The sequence below is a fragment of the Phoxinus phoxinus genome, assembly GCF_949152265.1.
Source record: "Phoxinus phoxinus genome assembly, chromosome: 3".
NCBI classification, from domain to species: domain Eukaryota; kingdom Metazoa; phylum Chordata; class Actinopteri; order Cypriniformes; family Leuciscidae; genus Phoxinus; species Phoxinus phoxinus.
Genome location: NC_136878.1, coordinates 25,080,168 through 25,096,230, shown reverse-complemented (window position 1 = coordinate 25,096,230; position 16,063 = coordinate 25,080,168). Strand labels below are relative to the sequence as shown.

General features: G+C 37.4%; 1 protein-coding gene across 1 annotated transcript in view; it reads right to left on the bottom strand.

The window, feature by feature from the left end:
* Positions 1-16,063, bottom strand: part of cfap299 (cilia and flagella associated protein 299) — a 66,499-nt gene that overhangs the window by 6,396 nt on the left and 44,040 nt on the right. The window contains exon 4 of the mRNA XM_079606736.1: positions 329-471. Within this exon, the coding sequence (XP_079462862.1) occupies positions 329-471 (143 nt within the window). The remainder of the gene's footprint in view (positions 1-328; positions 472-16,063) is intronic.

The following is a 16,063-nucleotide window of genomic DNA, read 5'->3' as shown; positions in this document are numbered from 1 at the left end:
CTTCAGGTTCACATGATCCTTCAAAAATATTTTTAATATGCTCAAGAAACATATCTTATTATCAATGTTAAAAACAGTTGTGCTGCTTAATTAACATGCTCTTCATCCATTTTGAAGAGGAAGTCTTTTCCATGATATTTCGTGCACAGACTTTTTTTTGGAGTGGATATCCTTTTCACAAAGACAAATGCTTCAGGGATCAGATGGATACTGCTTTCATGCACATTAATCTGAGAAAATCTAACCTTTGAGATGTTCAGTAGCACATCTATTAAAACAATAGTCACCGGAAATCATCATAGATGGGTGATAATATAAGTAGGCTTACCTTAAGTCAGATGTTTTTGGCAAAAACCTTTTCTTTCCACTGAAATATGGTTCAAAGTCTTCAGATTTTAGTCGGTGGGAGTAGTCTATATACCCAGATATTTCCTGTCCGCGAGAATTTCGGTCCCTTATGAAAATGATGGACTGCAAGAAAAACAGGAGGACATACTGTATAAATAATCTGGAGTGCAATATGCTATCCTGAGAAACTAGACAAAGGAGAGATATAAATCATTGCAATAGGGAAGATTATGTTACAAATACACCCTTAAGAAAATTGTGTAACAGTCCACAACATGAATGAAAAATAATAATACTAAAAAAAGTATTGCTGGTGTGCATTTCAGAATAGAGGACACAAACACTGCACAGTTCAGTCAGCAGTTGTTTTGTCTGGATGGCAATGATGAAAGAATAACTTCCAACCACATCTCCTGTGAAGAGGGTCTTTGTTCTGGCTTATCTGTTTACCTCTAAGAGACAGCGAGAGACAGAGTCACACTTCTTTTGTGAAATCATCCTTTTTTGATAGCATAGTCAATGATATCACATGTGTATTTCTATCAGAACCCTGGCCATCTGTGGATTTCCCTTACATGTGCAGGATAAAAGTGAGATAACTAGCAGTGCAGACTTGAAAAGGAACGGTCCTCCTTTAGATGATTTAAACAGATGCTATCGGGTTCACAGCTGGCCAGGGGCTGATCCAGCTACCTTATCTGTGGCTTTTGCGCTCCCCCGTCAGTCTTGAAAAGAAATCATCAGGCAAAGGCGAGGAAATACAGTGGGCAGAACAAGGATTGGAGATCATCTTTCGATTGCAGAAGAGGGATCAAAACCCTCTATCCCACAGAAATACAATGGCAGAAAGGTTTCCTCTCGCCCTCATAAGTCCACAGGCCAAGTGATAAAACAGATCTGACTGTTTCCATCAGTTTCCCGTAGTTCAACAGAACAGGTGTTGTACCTTCAACAAGTTTCCTCTGTTACTGTATCTGATATAGAAGAAACAGCGACTTAAAAGCAAACATAACTTACAGACTTTGCATTTTCCCAATATTCTCCCAACATTAGGGTGGATACACAATATATTGATACCATATTAGTTATTGATATTAAAAAAACAATCAGTTCAGTTGACAATGTTAAAAATAGAAGTGCTACTTAATTATGTGGAAACCATGATACATTTTTCAGGATTCTTTTATGAACAAAAAGTTCAACGCATCCCTGCTGAATAAAAGTTACTTTCTCTTTAAAAACAAAATATCACTGACTCCAAACTCTTGAACGGTAGTGTAAATAGTACACATTTTAATGAAAACATTTAGCGTCTTATCATATCAGTCATAATTTTTTGTAATGTTGCTGCATCTATAAATATATATTTTTTTGTAGTCTATGGGGCAGATTTACTAAACAGGACAAATTAGCGAAAAGAGCGCAATTCCAAAACAGCGGCGATGGGAGTGGAAAGTTCTGCGTGTGATCTACTGACCACGTGCAAATTACAGAACACAGACACTGTCAGAAAGATCCATAATGACCAATGCAATCTACCAGGTAGCGTCTGGTTTAAGACGTGCTTTTTTGGGCGTAAAATAATGACGCAAACACCAGTACATTGATGAGCGCAAATTTGCGTGAATCATTTAAATACTCTCCAACCATACATTTTGCACCTGAAAGGGAAACTCCTACAAATTCATTTGCAATAAGGTCAGCCACAAAAATAACCGTGTTCGAGCCTTTTCAGCGCAAATTTTTCACTGTATGTCTTTAGTAAATCCCGAGAGTAGTTTTTAACGGCAAAAGAGGGTTTGCGCTAGCGCAAGCTGTTAGTAAATCTGGCCTTAAGTCAAAATCTGCAATTTTTCAATACATCTGAAAAATATCCATAAAGTGTGCTGCATCGACTGGAAAGTTCTGGTTTGACAGTGTCAAAGGTTTGAAGACACAAGAAAGCTTTCTGAACAGCACATTTGATAAGATACTCTCACATACTCACTCTTGAGCAGTGTGGCTTTAAATGAAGAGAACAAACTGAGCGGCTTTATCACCAGTCTGGCTGGTTCATGAGGGTGTTTTCTCTGGTAGGATTTACCAATGACGCATTTCTTTCAGGGCTCAGACGTGTGTGTGTCAGGGTGGTATGGTGGCATCCTCTCGAATGGATAACACTTTGAGTGGAAAACAGGGCCTCTTGGTGCTCTCCGGCCTGGGAACAATCCTGTACTGTCAGGGAGGCTTGCAGGTGTCGGAGGGTGTCAGCTGGCCTCTGTTTATAATTGGTGGGTTGTGCTTTAGGAGGAATCCCAGGCCATCACTAACAACTGTGTAAATTTGTCGGGGTAATGAAAACATGACCTGGATGAGAGGAATGCTTGAGGTCGGAGTCCTTTTTTTTGGCAGGCTTACCCTTGTCCCTCTTTAGGTGTTCCTTGAGGGGGGAGGTTGCTTATTTGACTTGGACGTGACTTCACATAGTGGGGTTGTGTAATAGATGCAGCGGTGAGTCCAGATGTGCTGAGGTGTTCTGCTTCTGTTGGGATCAGCCAGAATTGCATTTGGACTCTAGAAAACTAAGAGGGCCTGGAAGTACTCTACAGGACTTCACAGGGCTTCAAACAAAAATCCTCTAAACTGGCAAAACTTTTTTTTTTTTTTTCAACTAAGATATTCCTCACCTCTGTATTCACATAACTATACACCTGCCATTATCCTAGGGCTAAAATGCACAGATAAAATGGGAGAAGAAAGAAAAATTACATAATATATGCACAGTAAATTGAATATATATATATATATATATACACACACACACACACACACACACACACACACACACACACACACACACACACACACCTTCCTGAGAAGTTTCCTGAGAAATTTTTCAAACCTGCATGGAGTGAAGCCTGTAATTCTGTAAATGTTACATTTTAGATTTGCATGAGACTTTGGACTGTAGAGGACAAGTTAATGAAGTAAAAACGTATAATGTATTTGCTTGTTAAGCGTTTAGAGGTTTTCTTACCATTTTAAACCTCTATATATCTAAAAAATGAGTATTTCAAATTATTTAAAAAATCTCAATACAGGACAACACAGTGTTTGGCACAACACAAGTACAACAACTTATTTGAACTTAGCAGTCATGATGTTTAACATCTTTTTGAATGTCTTTGACAGACTTACTGAATTTCTATTCAAAATGTATGCAATACGAATGAAAATAATCAAAAGATGCTGCTTCCTTTTTCTTTTAATGACAGGGTGTGTCAGAAGACAGATGTCCTGGCACGGGGAACAAAAATGTACAACTTAACCATACCGAAAGACGGGTTGCTCATTTTGGCAGCTGGACATTGAAATCTGGATTTACTTTGAGAATTTTAAAATAGTTTGATATATATTCAAAAGAAGAAACTGAGAGAAAGAAAAGAAAGTAATCAAGACTTGTTACTGTGGGACAGCAAATTCAAAGCAGGTGGTGGAGCTATGACACGACTTTTTGGGAAATACAGAAATAGGATTGTGTCGAGTTATGTGGTCGTGAGAAGAAAAGAATGTGTCGAAAATTCTCAAAAAAAAAAAAAGGAGGAAAGGACAAAATAAGGTTGTTTATGCAGAGGTTGAAGGGGAGAAGGGATTTAAGCAAATGTTTACTCATGTGCTTGGCTTTTCCAATCATAAACACATTGCTTGGGTGTTTGTGCAAGAAAATAAACAGAGTCTGCACAGGTGTCCTCTGGCCATATACAAAACTCCCTAGAAGAGCTGGTGTTCCACTTTGCGCACCGAGATGGAGCTCGCCAACTGTGGACACTGCCAAGGGTGGAGGAAGTGAAGTGGGCAATCAGTTGGGCAGGAAGCTGAGCAAAAAGATTATGTTGGATCAGAATTTGATCAAGTAGAGACCAAACCACAAAACACGTAGCTTTAAACAAGGGTTCAAGATTTGGCTGCATGGTTATGCAAGGTTAAGATAGCCCCTGCTGGTAAATGCCGTAACTACACTACATTATGGTGGCAAAAATCAACTTTCTCAGTTGCGGCCTTTGGAAATTAACCAGATTTCTTCCAAGCAACATAATGTATAAATTGCAAACATTATATTTAATGAAGTTGAATGTTTTACCAGTGACCATTATTGGGGGCTCCTAAAAGTTTGATATGGACTTTTAAGCTGTATGGTAAAAAAAAAAAAAAGTTTTACTTTGATTCAATGCATCTGAAAACATAATAACATGTTAGCTCACGCGTTGTTTAAAGATGTATTGTCCTTTAAATACCAAATGACTGTGCAACAGGTGGCAAATGTTTCAGATTAAGTAAAAATCCATCAGAAATTTACATTGATGAGGAAAGTCATTGTATCTACTGTCAAGGAAAACGTGTCTTAAATTAAGAGCACAGCTAAGTTTCGTTGAGAATTACAGCTTCAAAAACTAGCACCTGGGGTCAACAAAAGTGGCAGCACACAAATCAGTTGAGTTTAGGTCTCTTTTGAGATTTCCTACACCAAAGTGACTCCACGCAGACAGCTTTCCCCAGCAGTGCTACTACTACTACTATTTTCCACATTCTTTTGGCTTCCATGTTACTTTTGGGAAAATTTAAGTTTATCTGAAACATGTGCAAAGCAGCACTGCCCTCAGGGACATAGACGTCGTCCATATACGTGAACTTGGGAGAAACCTTTCCAAAGACTGACATTTATGGATTAAGTGCTCATCAATTTAATCAGACACTTTCCTTTTCCTAAATCATAACATTTTATGTTTCTTACACATTGTGGGATAGTACAAAACAAAGACCGGAAAAATAAATCATGGACTACTTCCATTTTCACAGTGCTCGGCACCTTGAATTTGAAGAACTTACTATTTATTCTGTATAATTTTCGATGGGCTTACAAAAGCTTCCTCAATCACAGTGTTTAACTTAACACACCCTATTTGAGCAGGCATTGAAAATGGCCAGAATCAGGCCGGCTTGCTTGTGTGAACCTGGATCCCACAACTAATGAAGAATTCTCTTTTGGCTACAGAGGAAAACAATATTGTGTGTGGAGCCTGTCTTTATTACTGAAGGACACCACCTGCACAAGCGCATGAAGTGAAGCAAGGCAGAGGTGAACCAGAGGTGACCGAACACATGCAAAAATGCTAAACCTTGACCAACTTTAAGTTCATATGCATGAAAAAACAACAACGCACTTTTCATTGGGGGTCTCATTAACAAAATGTATTTCACAATTGACATAATAGGCAAATAAACATAATCTGCATATTACTCATTCAAAAACTGCAGGGCTTGAGATTTGAGGCATCTGAGTGAACAACACGCCCGCAAATGCACTTTACAGTTCATTTACAAGAGAATTACATTTTTTGTTTCCTGAATTAATTAAAATCTATACTTATGTTGTCCTTAATGGTTCATAGTGCACATGAGCAGCTACTGATGGGATTTGTCATGATGGGAAAGCTTATGAATCAGATCATATGCCTGACACATGTTTGTTTTCTTTATGACCACCCCCTTGATTTTTCAGAGGATGATGCCACATACTGGGCTCTGTATTTCAGTGGATTGCAGCTAGGTAACCAGACCTTTGTTGAACATTTACTTAACAAATCACTTTTGTTAAACAAGGGCATGCAAACAGTAGCCGTGTTTAACAATGAGTTAAAATCTAATCTTTTTGTCTTGGACATCTGCAGGGCCGTTGCTATGATTTCAACTTGGTACAATATTACAAGTTTTCTAGTGTGGAATCAAAGAACTGGGAGGAAAGTCTGATGCAATCGACCTCAAGATTTCTGTGAATGGAGTAGAATGATAAATGAGTCACGTTACTAAAACTTAATGTTTAAGGGTTGAAACCAAACTCACAGCTGCCATCTGTTCCCTGCCTGAATGCAACAGGAACTTCTGTGTAAAAATTAAGTTTGTTGAATTCTTCGGCTGGACATAAAAGGTGGCCACAAACAACTTTATTTTGGAATGCACTCCCTTCCTGTTATTTAAGAAGGATGTGTAAAACTGAGAGCAGAAAAAAGAAGCACATATAGAGTGTTGTTGGATGTAATTTAAATAATTTTGAACTCTATCTTAGAAAGTTCAGTATTTCATTTTTACATTTCTACCTGTCCTAGCAGGACATGAGGCAATGTGGTAACCCTTTATAATAAGGTTCAATTGTGTTAACATTAGTTAACTTAATATGAACTAACAATGAAAAATGCTTCTACAGCATTTAATGTAAATTTCGACATTTCCTAAAAGATTATTACAATCAAAAGATATAGGTTAAGATTATTTAATGGACCCGAGCTGACATGAGATAACAATGAACAGTTGTATTTATATTATCTAACATTAACAAAGATTATTATATACCATAACAATGTATTGAAAGATTGAGAAAGCAATTAAGAACTTCTTTGCAACCCCGCAATGACAGTACGCAGGGACAGTTTCTGCTGAGGATATGCTGAAATTGATAGTTACTTATCATCAGATGATTTTTACTCACACGGTACTTTATATATATATATATATATATTACAGAATCTGTTTCCATTTCATAGCACATTAGGAAGATTTTTAAAACATGTATCCAATATGCGTATCTCACTGTAAAATCCATTAATCAAATGGCATTGCACCACCTGTGTTGAAAAAATCATAACTGCCTATGTCCTCTTTAACAATACAAGGTACACTATTTAATATAGTTAACACAAAGTGTGTCTTTTCTGGGCCTCATTCTTCAAAAGGAACTGTAGGCCAGGATAGACTTATGTCTAAAGCATTGCAATCATAGTAATTACACAGTGCCTCTGGCCTAACCAAACTTACCCTCCTGTAATTAGGAGGACCAGTCCCAAATGCACCGTGATAACATTCCTGCCTCGCACAAGACGGTCTTCTGCACTGCAGACTACGGACTCAGATTCTGTTTTCAATGCACAAGCAGTGCATTTTTTCTGCATTTGACTGTTTACATATAATGCCACACACAGGTGGTCAGACACAGTGAACGCTCAGCACGGAGAGGGAAGCTGCTCATCATCATCATCATCACTCCTGGCCACTTCAACTGTCTAACTGTCTTATAACAGTGGCTTATTATTCCCAGCCAGTCTGAAAAAAGAAAACACAAACTCTCTTCATCACAGACGAGATCTAATATCTCTGCTCAAGACAGTTCTTGGACACTTTGATCAGAGGGAAGTGTCATTACATAAATAACATGGGAGGTGTTAAAAAGAGCCCACACAGGTGCAGGCAGCTTTTTTTCTTAGGAGAGAGAGGAAGAGAGGGTGAAAAAAGAAAGAAAGAAAGAACAGTAAGGGGTAGTAAGGGTGTTGTCCGCTCTGCCTCTGTCAAAAACCCTTGAGAAGCAATTATTTTCCCTTCCTCTTTTTCTTGGAAAATACTTTGCTTTTCACTACAGCACCCTGTAAAGGGTTTAACGTATTCCTCAAAATCCCACATTTTAATTTACTGCACGGCTGCTCGGAACAACCCAATGGTGTATTCTAATTGTTTTTAAGAGATATAGCCTACAGTCATTGCAAAGCTGAAGAGGAAAAGGAAATAATGTCTGGTTAAGAAAACATGTTTCATGAGCAATTCATAATGCATTTTATTTAACAAAACAGAGCTCAATTCTACAAAATATTAGTTAAATATTATACCATAAACCTGGAAAAGAATCTAAAAATGTATTAAAAATACAATATATATATAAAAAATCAAGTGTTAACTTAATTACTGTCCAGCTCAGTGGTCCTTAACTGCCTGCCTTGAAGTCATTTTTGCGATGGCCATACTGGTTTGAAAATAAGCCACAAACTAGTTTCCCCCCCTAATGTGGTTAAAGTCATCTTTGATGTTCTTGACCGTAAATTACACAATAGTGATGAAATGGGGTTGGGTGTTGTGATATTTACTGTACAGTTAGAGGTTAAGGAATGCTTTTCATCTGCCCATTTGGGCCTGGGGGATTCATTTGGGGAATGCTAGGAGTGCATTCAGAGTGGTCAAGTAATTTAGCTGCAAGCAAAGATTATTACAAGCTATGGCACGGTTTAAGCTCTGTGTGATTTCCCTAATCGCAGACTATGGCCACAGGCAAACTATATGAAAATCTTCAGTAACATTTTTCATTTTTCTGTAGTGGGATGTAATAGAGCAGAACCACATAACACAAAACGGTTGACAGTTATCTTTCATAAAAATTGTCAGCTGAAACTTTGACATAAGCAGTAACAGACAGTATATAAGCTCTAAAGCACACTAAAGATCTCATTATTAGATGTTTTACGCAGTATAAAAGAAAGAAAGAAAGAAAGAAAGAAAGAAAGAAAGAAAGAAAGATTTGTTGATGCATGCAAAACAAATGATGCACAGCTTCAAAGCACTGGGTGGAGTGTAATGTGTAATTTCCACCCTAAAATGTTTATCTTTGTGATCTTAACAAGGTTTAAAAAAATATTCCACTTTTGTCAAGCATCATTAACAATTATGATGAGAAGTCTTGATAAGACATGAAGATCTGATAACAGTAAAACACACATTTGAACTTGAGACTACTTAAAAGAGCTACGTTTTTTTTATCTATTATTAAAATGTATTTTAAATAACTTGATAAAAGTCATCAAACACATCCTTGTTTATTATTCTGTATCAAAATTGTCTAAGTGTTGCTATTGTTGTAAACTAACTAACATTTCAAGATTGTCCAATGGTCAAGCTAATATGGCTTGAGAATTGTGTATATGGACCCTATTTTAACGATCTGAAACGCAAGTATCAAACGCGAAACGCAAGTAACTTTGTGGGCGGATCCCGGGCACTGTTGCTATTATACCGGCGGGATAAATGACTCTTGCGACCGACGCAAATCTAAAAGGGGTTGGTCTGAAGTAGCTTCATTATTCATAGGTGTGGTTTGGGCGTAACGTGAAAACCAATCAGAGCGTCCTCTCACATTCCCTTTAAGAGCCGGCGCGCTTGTTCCATGGCGGATTGCTATTATAACGGCGGGTTTGCCAGCGCACGCCAGGAGCGGTTCACAGCCGAGGAGACCGACGTTCTCGTCAGGACCGTAAGACACAGAGAAGTGACAATGTATGGGGATGGGAGAAACCCACCCAAATAAGCTTCGGCTAAACAGGCGTATAATAATTTGGGTAAATGTGTAGCTAGATTTATGCCTATTTTGTTCACATCTTCATGGACACAACAATGATTTCCCTCGTGTGGTAATATTTTTCCTTGTAATGATGTATGATTTGCAAAAATGAAAACTGCTGCATCTGTTTAGAATCAAAGTGTGCGCGTTGTTCACACGCTACATAATGGCCAAGCATGTAGCATATAAATAACACGCGCAACGCGCCACTGTCTTTAGACTAGGTTTTTTCTGGTCAGTGACGGAATTGTTTTCTAAAACTGCAAAATAGCACCAGGGAACATTTGCGCCGGAACACGCCTCCTCTTTTCGCTGAACCGCCCCAGGGAGCGCAAGTTCATTTCCTACTTTACCGACGTGCGTCTTTGGAGGGAAAAGTCCACTCACTCCTTCAAGAGAACAGTATTAGTGGACTAACATAGGGAATAGTGAAAGGGTTTAGGGGGAAATTTCGGAGTCTCAATTCGCCTACTTATATTACGCCTACTTATATTTGTGAAGAAAAAGTAGATACTTTTGAGTGTGTAGCAAAAAGTAGACAAGCTTTGGGACATACTATCACGTCATACAATTGTGTCTTTAACGGTTGCTCTCTGTCGAATCCTGTCACAGTAAACTGGCCTGTCAATCATCTTGTCACAGTTAAAATCCTCCACATTTCATTTAATTTAATTTCCTACTGTATCGGAGAGAAATGCGGAAGCACGTTGATCTGCAGTCGCGGGTCTTTCATGCGGAGACCATGCTCATATTAATGCATAATGAAGCATTCAAAAGGAAATGGCAAAACGGATCTTTATAAAAGTCCACATTATTATTACAGATGGAATATAACACGGATAACATTAAATAAATTTTTTTTTTCAGGTTAAACTTTGATTAGTCACTCAAACCTTTATCGCGCATATTCGCTGTTTTGTAGTTTTTTACTCGTGTTTGTAGTTCCTCCTCCAAAGCGTAATGGGTTGTGGGCAATATTAGCCTTTTAGAGTGTGCACGGATCCACACTTCAAAAATCCAGCAGAAATAGTAGATCACCCAGAGACTTCTGGCATCCTCTTTTTAACATAGGCTACTATGCTTTGGGACACACTTATTCAAATCTCACATACTGTTTAGGATGGATAGTATGGACATTGAGATGCAGAGTCTGACTTTATTTTTTCAGTATGCACCATTTTCCTGAGTTGATTTGGTTATGGTTATTGATTTGATTTTGTTGTTTAGTTCAGGTGTGTGTCATTAATTATCCTTGTTTGCAAGTATACTTAAGTTCCTCTGTTTCTGTTCATTGTTGTCAAGTCTTGTTCATGTGTACCTGTGCTGAAAGCTGCTCTCTCTGTTTGGATTTACCTGCCTGTGAATTCATTAAAGATTATCTTTGCCTTCATTATCGTGTTTGTGTAAGCTCTTACAACACAGCCCTTATGACAATATATAAGCAAATAATTAAAACAACTCTATAGTTCAAAATTGTCCCTGTAGCTTCTGGCCAGCTTCTCTAAACATTCTCACAATCACTAACCTCACATGAATTTCCTTGTATTCCTCTCATAAACGTTCATTTTTAGAGCATTGGAGTTTGCATTAAATGCTTTCTTGGAAAAATTGTCACTTTACGCCCTAAAAAAAAAAGAGCTGTTCATCTGCTGTTTAAAGAAATACACACACAACAACACTACGAGCTTTAGCACCATGCTACAACTACACAATTTTTTCCCCAGAAATACTCATTTCGAGTTATTAATTTTCAACCGTTTGAAGCTCAAATGACCACACCTGCTACACGGTCTAAAATAATGTTACCTCAGGAATGTTTTCACTTTTATAATTTTCTCTAGATCTCCACTTTGTCAAACTGACACAAAGTTTACAGAATTTTATTTTAGTCAGAATAGGCTCATTTTATAGACATTCGTAAAAAAAAAAAATGCTTTAGATTAATTAATTGGTACATATTAAGTCAACCAAGTTAAGTCACCTTTATTTATGTAGCACTTTATACAATACAGATAGTTTTCAAGCAGATTTACAGTGATAACAGAAAAAATGATGGATTTTGGCTGTTGTTCAGCTGAAGTCAGTTTAGTGTTCTTGAATCAGTTCCGTTGTAAAGATCATCAGTTATTATTAGTTCACTTCATCAAAAAAGCAGTTCTGCAAAAAATCATGTCATCGCCCAGCTCAGTTCTCATACAACAATGTCAGTACACTGTTAGATCAATAATACTGTTGAATATTATTACTTCTTCTGTATTAAGAAACTGTATACTTAAAGTCAGACGTCAAATAACCCTTAAACAATTCTTCCAAACAGACTATACCAAAATTTAGGCTATGTTAAGGAAATAAAATATTATTATTTGAAAGTGCTTGGCGTAATAAAAACGTGTATTAATGCATGATTTCATCATCAGTGTTGTTGCCACACATCTGTAAACACCTATACAGTTTTCCATAAAACTCAAATGCATGCAGTTAAGCATAGGGTTACTTTCACTGGACTGCACGTGGTTAGTGGTGCTATTTATATTTACTTGGTGTGACAGAGCAAGTGGCATAACAGTGTGAGGCTGGCAGGGCTCTCGATGACTAATCCCCATATCTACTTGTGTGGTACAATCAGCACACAAACCCTCGCCTCGGCCATGCTTTGAAAATATCTCTTTGCATGTGTTACATATTTAGCAATAGTCTGATAAAGTACATACAAGTTATAAGTTAACAATGAAAGAGCAGAAAAGATCATCAACAGCAGAATTTGATATTAATGTAAATTCCTACATTCTTCACTCAAATGAGTAAACAAAATAAAAATAAAAATTTGAAAAAAAAAAACCGTTACTTTACATGCAAACACCATTTGTTGTTGGGAACCTAAAAAGAGATACTGTAGCAGGGATAAAGTTAAAGAGCCTTTGGTTGTATTATGTTGGCACCGATATACAAGTTTCAAAACTTGTAGGCTTATAAAGAAAAGAAAGTAGACTTATAAGCTAATTATTTTCATTATTATTTATTTGCCATACTGTAACAATCTAAATCCTAAACCATCTGCAAGCTTTTTACAGAAAGGAGAAAAATAATCTTATTTGTCTGCATAAATGCTTGCAAATGTGGTAACATTTTATTGGAAGCTAAATACAGATAATAATTTTAGTGGCCAAAAACAATTTAACAAATGAAAGACCTGTTAAAGATTGATTCTTAGTTTGGTAATTAAAGGTTATGAAGACAAAAATAAACAGTAGAGAAACAAGGTTATGATTAGACCTTTGAAAAGCATGATAGGCCAAAGAAGGAAGACAAGTTTGCCCTATATTTAAGACCGAATCCATTACTTCATTCAACTTGGCTTCTTCTTAGAGTGAAAATCACTTTCTAATGAATATATAAGACACAACTACATGTGATGATAATGAGCCATATGGCAGAATATGAGTTTGTACTGTTATTGTGTTTAAGACATGAATAACTTAATTAGCTATGTGACTAATGTGTAAACCAGACTAAACCTCACCAACCACAACCACAGCTGAGCTTTACCACCACCACCCACTGAAGAGGACAGACTATTGAATCCAAAGTGATGATTTACAAAATAATATTGGGCTTGACTGAATTAAGCCCAATATTATGCCATGCATGCAATATGCTATTCCAAGAATATTTACAATGGCATATTTCTTTAGAAGATTTGCAAAATAATTTTAATTCACATTGATTTGTTTGATATGCAATCCATTAGCCTAAGTTTGTCACTTTTTCTGTTTGCTATATGTTAGACATTTTAACGATCTGAAACGCAAGTGTCAAAGCGCAAGTAACTTTGTGGGCGGATCCCGGCGCTGTTCCTATTTTCCCGGCGGGATAAATGACGATCGCGCCTGGCGCAAATCTAAAAGGGGTTGGTCTGAAGTAGCTTCATTATTCATAGGTGTGGTTTGGGCGTAACGTGAAATAAACCAATCAGAGCGTCCTCTCACATTCCCTTTAAGAGCCGGCGCGCTTGTTCCATGGCGGATTGCTATTATAATGGCGGGTTTGCCAGCGCACGGCAGGAGCAGTTCACAGTCGAGGAGACCGACGTTCTCATCAGGACCGTAAAACACAGAGAAGTGATATTGGGGATGATGGGAGAAACCCACCCAAATTAGCTTCGGTTAAACAGGCGTATAATTTGGGTAAATGTGTAGCCTAATCTAGATTATAAAAAAAAAAAAAAAACCAAGATAGATCTTTTTCCACATCTTCACGGACACAACAATGATTTCCCTCGTGTGTTAATATTTTTCCTTGTAATAATGTATGAGTTGCAAAAATGAAAACTGCTGCGTCTGTTTATATTAGAGAATCAAAGTGGATGCGCGTTAACACTAGGCTACATTATGGCCAAGCACGCGCCCTTAAAATACCATATCACTAACGCGCAACGCGCCACTGACTTTAGACTGTTTTTTTCCTGGTCAGTGGCGGAATTGCTTTCTAAACCTGGAAAATAGCACCAGGGGAGTTTTGCGCCGGAACACGCCTCCTCTTTGCGCTGAACCGCACCCGCGAGCGCAAGTTCATTCACTAATTTACCGACGTGCGTCTGTGGAGGGAAAAGTCCGCTGTGCGCTGTACAAAATAGGAATGATACATGCGTCGGTGTACAAAGTCAATTGCGCTGGGTGCAAGATAGGGCCCTTTGTCTGCATTTTTGGAGTTCATTCATTAAACATTCAATTAAATGATAAAGCAACATTTGCTTAACATGTTTTGTAGATGGTATTTTGACTATAAATTACCAAACGAATGTAAATTGTTATCTGTAAATTTTCCTCTCCACTAACACAGCACAGGAACATTTTTGTGAGTATGTCTAAGTATCCTGAAGTGTTTTCCTGTTGATTGGTATCATAAACAATGTCCATTAGTTTTTGTTTGTCACATCTAGACAAGATGTATACATTGAGTTTCTGTGGGATTATAGGTGACATAATCACATCCACTGAAAAAAAGCTATGAATAAGAAAGAGCAGGTGTCATGTACTATAAAGAAATTTAAATTAATTCAAATGTCATGAATGACATATTTCCGTTCTGTGATGTGGTTCTGTCAAACTTATTTTCTTTTGTTTTTTATCTACAAGATGATATCATTGTTCATCTTACTGATCCCATTTATAATGGATGCTAAAAGTATCAAAGCACACTGGGCTGATGGTTGCTGCTGAATGTACTCAAAATAAAGTGATGGGCTTTCTGGGTTCAATTAGGACATGATGTTTAGCCTCTGGTTTACTTGCTGGCTTCACATTTAGACAGAGACCGACATTTAAATACAAGATAAAGTAGCTGCACATAATGCTGGATCACAAATTAGTAATAATATCCCATAGCAATTATATGTGTGATATGTAACTGAAAAGAACACAACACCATTTCCCTCTTCACTACAACACACTGTTTGAGAAGACCAAAACAGTTTGCAAGATTCCTAAAATGTGATGCATCACAAAAAAAGCTAAACAAATCACACCTGCAGCCTCTGAGGACTGCAAAACTGTAACCCTGGAACGATTGTAATCTGAAAGCTACTTTACAACCAATTAACATGAATTGCCCTTTGCAATCTCTCTTTTCACAATCCGTTTTTTTTTTTTTTTGTTAAGTCTGCACTGGAGTCAGTCTGAATAAGTAGCAGCTGTATGTGACAAGGCAAAGAAAACATGCTCTAAAGGCTGCTTGTGTGAGTTTCCTTCCGAAGAATCATGGACAACTCCAATGTAAATATTACAGTCTTACTTGTGCTGATCATGTGCGAAATGAGAAGTAGCAGCTAACTCCTATCAAATAAATCAAGTCACAGCAAACAAAATGCAAATGACTTTCACTGTCTTCATAAACACCTTTCATTTTTAATATAATATAATATAATATAATATAATATAATATAATATAATATAATATAATATAATATAATATAATATAATAAGATGGTTATTCAGAGTATAATCTCTTTCCAGCATTTGTCCCGCACTGGTGCCGGGTCCGCTTTTCGCCAAATCACTCTCCACTTCTTTTCGGTCCAGGGCGTCAGAGTATAGAATACGTTTTAATAATTGCTGTACAAATTACGGAAGCAAAATCATGTCTACCTCTGATGTGCAATGTCTAATAGCTAATAGTGAGTTAAAAGCTATTACAGCTTTAAATACTTAAGACACATTTCACTCATGTTAAATTATCCTCACATTACACTTGAATTGTAATTTATGTCCAAGTAAGCAGTATTTGAGCTGCTTTGCATGGTAAACTCTCAAGTTTCCCTCTTCCTACGCTGGTGCAAAACTTTGCAACTGTGTTATTCTAAGAACTCTCATCCATGACACCTGTCAAGAGACCTTTTGCTGTTGTTGGACTCATTGCTAGAAGCTTCTCCAAGACAAATATTATTGCCCCACCACTTTGCAGAACTCTACGTATCCGTGCACCTCTTTAGCCAGGGGGGGTCAAGAAGATTATGACAAGAAGTTGGAA